The sequence below is a fragment of the Crocodylus porosus genome, unplaced genomic scaffold, assembly GCF_001723895.1.
Source record: "Crocodylus porosus isolate Cpor-Errol unplaced genomic scaffold, CroPor_comp1, whole genome shotgun sequence".
Classification (NCBI taxonomy): Eukaryota; Metazoa; Chordata; order Crocodylia; family Crocodylidae; genus Crocodylus; species Crocodylus porosus.
In genome coordinates this window covers 45,474,980-45,481,685 of record NW_017728918.1, presented here as the reverse complement: position 1 = coordinate 45,481,685, position 6,706 = coordinate 45,474,980, and the positions used below count along the sequence as shown (strand labels likewise).

The 6,706-nt window shown below is 39.7% G+C and overlaps 1 protein-coding gene across 1 annotated transcript in view; it reads left to right on the top strand.

Annotated features, from left to right (window-relative positions):
- Window positions 1–276: 276 nt before the first annotated feature.
- Window positions 277–6,706, top strand: part of LOC109311745 (collagen alpha-1(XXI) chain-like) — a 142,903-nt gene continuing 136,473 nt past the window's right edge. The window contains exons 1-2 of the mRNA XM_019537555.1: window positions 277–428; window positions 2,366–2,917. Of these exons, the coding sequence (XP_019393100.1) occupies window positions 341–428; window positions 2,366–2,917 (640 nt within the window). The 5' untranslated portion in view covers window positions 277–340. The remainder of the gene's footprint in view (window positions 429–2,365; window positions 2,918–6,706) is intronic.

Below are 6,706 nucleotides of genomic sequence, written 5' to 3'. Positions count from 1 at the left end.
TAATTTTCTACTTGCCTAGCAGCAGAGAGTAGGTGTCTGGTAGAAATTTAGGTGCCTAAGGAATTCTAGTTGCCTCCAAGCTGAAAACAGGTTTTTGAGTATCTAAATGTTGGGTTTAGGTGTCTCAAGAGACGGTTATGTGCCGAGTTCTACTTTGAATCTAATCTTAGGACTACTCGTGTGAATAAGTGGACATTGCTGGGCATGGTTCAAAGTAATCTTTGATGCACAAGTGGCAAAGTATAATAGTTTAGATGTATTATTTTTTAAAATTTTAACTGTGCTGTTTTTTCCCCCCTAGTTTTAATTTGGGAATCAAGGCATTGGAAGTACAGTATACATGGCACAGATCATAAAGTTTGTTCAGGCAGTTTTAATTCTGCTACTTCAGGATTACATCACTGCTGAAGATGGTGAAACAAGAGCAAGTAAGAGATGTTCCTTCTTTCTTATTATGGCTAGTTAAAAACAACCATTGCATTCAGGTCCACATACATTTTTTTTTGCATGTAATTTTCACTGATCAAACATCCCTGATACATGATTGCCTACCATTTTAAAGATCTCGTTCTTTAAAGAGATAAAATATTAGGTGTCTAATGATGCAGCTGTAATTTAACAGAAAATTTCTAAGGGATATGTACTTGCTAAGGGCCAAATCCAACATAAGTAGCACTAATTTGTGTATAGTGAGCCATGCAAATGGCATTTTGGGCAATATATGTCAATTTTTAGATTCTACTCCTCTGTGATGGCATGAAACTCTGTGAATATTACAGGTACCTATTAGATCCTATCATGCCTTTAACTTCATGTGTAGAGGGGGCCTGACTGATCAGAAAAAACAGATGTTCCTGTTGTCCTGCAGAATTGGGCCCCTGAAGCCCTTGGAGTGGGGCAATGGCCCCAGGTGCAGTGTCAACCCGGGGCACAGCAGCTTGAAAGAGTGCCACAGAAAAAATGTCATTAGGGAGGAATTCCTGGTTATACTCCCAGTGTTTTTTCTGCATTTTGCATTTAATTGTTACTGGATAGAATAGATATAGCAGTGGGGCCATAGTCAGGGTCAGAGCCTCTTTCCTACTTCTGCTGCAGTGCCTCTCTCATTGATCACCAGAGTCAGATAACCTCTGGCTTCCTCTTCTTTAGGCTTCATATTTCTCTCTCTCATGGTTGCTAAGTGCACAAGCTTGAACAGAGCAAGTAGAAGGTGCTCTTGGCCCTGCCAAAGGCATGGCATGCTGGTTAGGGTCCTCTGGAAGTAGAAAATATAGGTTCCAATGCCTTCTGGATGAAGGAGACCTCGAACTTGGGCCTACCCATCTGTTGGGCAAGTACCCAACCACTAATTTAAAAAAGAAGTCTTTCTTCTCTTTTAGTATCAAACTGTCTCTAGCCATGATTTTCCTGTGAATGACATTTCCGGGATTTACATGGAGGTTTGTGTTGTCCTGGGTGGAAAAAGATTGCAACAGAGGACAACTGACTTGAGTATCCCTTCTGAGCATAAAGTGGCTCAATATACCCTTTTCAGCTAACTTTAGTCACTTAAGTCCTATTTACCCAATTATAAGAAATTTGGGCCTAAGTGTGCAAAGCAGTGGTGCGTTTGCTTTTTGATTATTCTGAAATTGTCCCCTGCATTGTCTCTTCTCCAAAAATCACAGTATTTAGAAAACTTCAGGAGAATCTTTTACATAACAGAATTTAGAATGTCAGTGTTGAAAGTTTTATGCAACTGTCATTATGCAGTGGAAATACACTCTATAAGCATAAAACATCCTCCTTTACCTCCTGTTCCCATGAACACAAGATTTATTATTCTCTTATAGAGCGTGTGTCATCTGCTAAGACTATAATATGCTATCAGTAACACTTGATTGAGGCTGAATGCTTTTAAATAACTACTGCGATATATGCATAATGTCTATAGCTATTTAATACATTTTGAAATATGATTGTGATTTCTGGAAAAATCACGTTGTTGCCAAATATAAGTGTGTATTATTGTTGTCGTTAATGAAGACAAATACGTGTTTAGAAAATAAAGATGCATTCTTTCTGTCCCATGCATCAAATGCAGTTGCCAGCTACATTTCTGATTTCTAGAATTTTTATCATTTGTTATGACTGGTGATGATGCACAGAATGATTATCAAATACTAATCTAAGTCTGCAGAACCACCAGCAAAAATCATGTCTTCTCTAATAAGCTTAGTAGATTTTGATATGAGAATTGTAAATACAGAACAGGTAGTATGTTTGGGTCTGTTGGCTATATTACACACAATTACTGTTATATATCATTTTTAAATGTAGTGGAAAAGAAGACTGCTTAAATTACTGTTATAATTTCTGTTTTTAGGTTGCAGAACTGCTCCAGTGGATTTAGTCTTCATCTTGGATGGCTCCTATAGTGTTGGCCCAGAAAATTTTGAAATAATCAAAAAATGGCTTGTAAATATTACAAGGAATTTTGATATAGGGCCAAAATTTATAGAAGTTGGAGTAGTCCAGTACAGTGATTACCCTATACTTGAGATCCCTCTAGGAAGTCATGTATCCAGTGAAAACCTAATCCGTGAAATGGAATCCATACACTATTTAGGTGGAAATACAAGAACAGGAAGAGCTATCCAGTTCGCGATTGACCATCTTTTTGCCAAATCCTCAAGGTTTCTAACTAAAATAGCTGTTGTTCTCACTGATGGCAAATCCCAAGATGAAGTTAAAGATGCAGCAGCAGAGGCAAGAAAAAACAAAATCACTTTGTTTGCTATTGGTGTTGGCTCAGAAATTGAGGAGGAAGAACTTAGAGCTATTGCCAACAAGCCCTCATCAACTTACGTATTCTATGTTGAAGATTATATTGCAATTTCTAGAATAAGAGAAGTAATAAAACAGAAGCTCTGTGAAGGTAAATGTTAATGAATCTTTGGTACTCATCATTTTTAAAATGTTGTCATGTGCACTCGGATATGCATATTATAGCGTTTTTTTTTTTTTTCCGAGTAGTTCTTTTGATAAGTGTACAGCCTAGCCACTTGTGAAATACAATCTTGGTTAGCTCCTTAATGGACTTTACAAGAATTTGATCTAGAATGGTGAGCTCTAAATATTTTTTTTTTTTTCCCATTCAAAAAAAAGAAGTAAGTTTGAGAAGACACAATGCTAACATGTTGTATATGCGGTTTTATATCTAATCCCTTTCCCTGCCCCGGTGTAAAAAGAATTTGTAATATAAATGACTGGAGCTCTCTTAATGCTCAAAGTTTTTTTGCTGGATTTATGTTGACATAACCATCAGTTCTCTTCCTGGGGGGATTTATTTTAAGTCTCTAGCCCGTTTCTTATCACCTCCTAACAAATGGGAAGATAAACTCACATTAATAATATAAGTGCTTCTGCTAGTGTGCGCTGAAAAGCTCAGGAGAGCTGGGCTTATTTCAGTTCCAATGGCTTTAGCCAAGGTATTTTGCATTCTTTTTTGTTGTTGTTGTTTTTAGAGAACATTTTCCAGAAGAATCAGGCAAAACAATACTTGGCAGTGTCTTTTTTTGCATTTGAATGAATTTTTTGTATAATAACTTTGAAAAACAATGATGCTTCTATTAAAAAAGAAAGCAAATTGCTTCCAAAATCCATTGCTCAGATGGACTCAGTTTTACAACAGCTATGGTATACATCAGTGGTACATTTATTGAGCTTGTTATAATATCAAATGTTACTGAAAGAGATGTACTTCCAATATTCCTTCACTCGGCAAAAGAAAAAATAAGCTTCCTCTTTTTTAAATTTGAAAATGTGGTCTTCGTTGAAAAAAGTTCAAACTTTTAACCTCAATTTATAAATATTGTCTCTTGGTACATGTATGATAATTACAATAGTCCAGCATATGTAATAAGCTATAACTGAACTACTGAAGCAAGCCAACTGAAAACTAAAGTCAGCTGAAACAAAGTATCTTTAATTTAAAACTTCAAGCATGGAAAAGTTTTTTTCAAAATATTGATGTATAGGTTATTTTCATTGCATAAATTTGCAAGAAATGATATAGAGTGACGTAGCCATGACCATTCAGGAATTGTGAGAGGCAGGGATTTTTTGGGGGTAATACCTTTTATTGGACCAACTTCATGGTTTGAGAGAGAGAAACTTTTGAATGCGTTTATTCTTCCTCTGGTCCTGATTTCAATAACTAAGATTAAGTTTTTGTCTTTAATTCTTTTATCAGTGTTAATGGGTGCATCTATATATACAATTAGCATGTAGCAGTAAACTCCGGTGTAGTTCATGCTGGAGTCATTTGGTTCCAGGCATAGCATCTTCATGTGTGCCTGGGATTGCAGCTGTTTGATCCAGAGCAGAGCAGTCCTGTGATGGCAGGAGATCCAGGGGCGGGGGCAGAGGGAGAGGTGCTGGCTGGGGCATGAGGTTTCTACAGTATGGGTCTAGCCAGCAGGCAGCCCCCACATTGTAACACTCTCATACCCCGCCAGCCCTAGTCAGTCTACATGTGCATTTAAGTGTATGTAAGCACTCTGCTGCTGTAGGATAATGCTGTCTGGGATAAGTACTATCCTATGGCAGAGTTAACTTACTGTGCCCTAATTCAGATGCACATGTAGACTGTGAAGCTGTACTGTGGAGGTAATTAGTCAGCTCTGCAGTAAAGCGCAAATGTAGATGCACCCAATGAGTAGCTCTTGTTTACATTACTTATAGGCACCTTCATCATAACTGATTGGGACAAATGACTTACAGAGTTTGTGTGTGCATATTTTAAGTATTCTAAATGACCAGCTGGAAAAAAAAAAAGGATAAAGTATCAGATCAGAACTGCATTGACTAAAGTGTGCATCTGTGCTTTGATACGAATGAGTTAAAACTGTATTTGACCTAACTGGAGAGACTTTATTTTTCAGTTTTTAAAGATTGGTTTGGGGTTTTGGTCCACATGCCATCACCCACAGAATAAATGGAAACTCGATTCTGGAACCTATGTATATGATGCCATAAGGACCAATACTGTTTATCTATGACAGGAGGCCATCCCCTGGGCCAGTCACAGTATTGGCCTGCCCACCTGTCTAAGGTAGTCTGCCCATCTGACTCTCCTGCCATGGCTTTGTTGTAAAATAAATAGATGTTTCTAGGCAGGAGGCTGCCCATTTTAATGCCATGATGCCAAGGGTGCAATTCATGGCTCAGACCTCCCATATCTCACAGATGGTATCCAAAGTACTCCCAACTTGCCCAGCCCCAGATCTGGGTCACAGTAGGCCATTGGCCCAGACTATCCACTATAACTGCCCTGGATTCATTGCTGAGCCACACTTGGCCTCTGGTCCAAACTCGGCCTCAGGCGTCTGGAGACTTAACTTGACCTTATACACCGTTACTGGGACCTCAGTTCATGCTCTGGTCTCTATGCTTCAACAGGCTTCTAGCCCCTCACACTCTACCCCTCAGTAGGGCTCCACCCCCTCACTGGGGCTACAGGGCCTTATACCCTGCATGCCTCTGGTGTCTGCTGATGTGCCTGGATCTCACTCTTGGCCTATGGCCCACTTGGGCCTCAGGGTCCATAGATATACCTGTGTTGCTTTAAAATACTAATTGCCAAATCAGGAGCAAGACCTTATAAAGGGGGATAAGGCAAAATGTTGTGTTTATTGATTACATTAATTAGACATGGAGGTTCAGACATACCACTCACATAAAACACGCACAAATTATCATACATATTATATAACACACTGCGCACACTACAACCATTCTGTTCAGACCATTATATAGTTACCAGCAGCATTTGTTCCATAATGGCACTGAGTTGCTAGCCCAGGCCTTACTGAGAGAAAGAGATCTTAGAGATAGCAGCTTGGAGCGGGATGAACAGACATGCCTGTGCTCCGAAGGACAGCAGTGGAGAGAGAGATTTACCCAACTTAGTATTTTTAAAGTCGCCTTCTATAGGGATTGGCATCTTTTGTTTCCGTGCTTTGAGGTTTTTCCATACTGTTGTTGCAGTTGTTTCTCATTTGTCCTCTTCTCATCTCAGCCCTGGGGTGTCCTTGTTGCCCATCTGGCAGGATGTGTGCCTCTCTCCTCCTTGTTATCTCCTGTTGTGTCTTAGTCCTCAGAGGGATTCTTCAGCCATCCATTAATTAGTTACTGACTGGTAACTTACATTGGGCGCCTTGTTGCTTACATAAACAGTTAAATCTTCTCCTGTTTCTATGCCATTCTCTCACCATTCACATCTACTCATTCAAAAAGGGCATACAGAGTTCATTCACTTATGTCAAGCAAAAGAGTACAAAATGGAGTTTTCAAGTTACTTACAGGACAAAACTAACATGGTTACATTTCACTACTATTACACTCTATGTTAACATGAGCTACATTAGTTCAGTTCATGTTATACCTGGACCTCTCTCTCCTTCAGGCCTCTCACTAGGTCATGTTTTTATCAGGCCTTGGACCCTCCTGGCTTTCATGATATTGCCCAAGCCTGGTGCTTTTCTGTCAGGATGTGCTCTCTTAGCCTCGGCCCCCACTGCCTTGCGGGTACCCCGTGGAGTCAATGTTTGTCCTTGACTGGGGAGGCACAGGTGTGGCATTTCCTAGAAGCTGCCCTGCCACAAGCAGCCCCACCACACCATCCAACCCCAGTGGGGTGTAGTTTTAAGTCATTCCCCAGGAC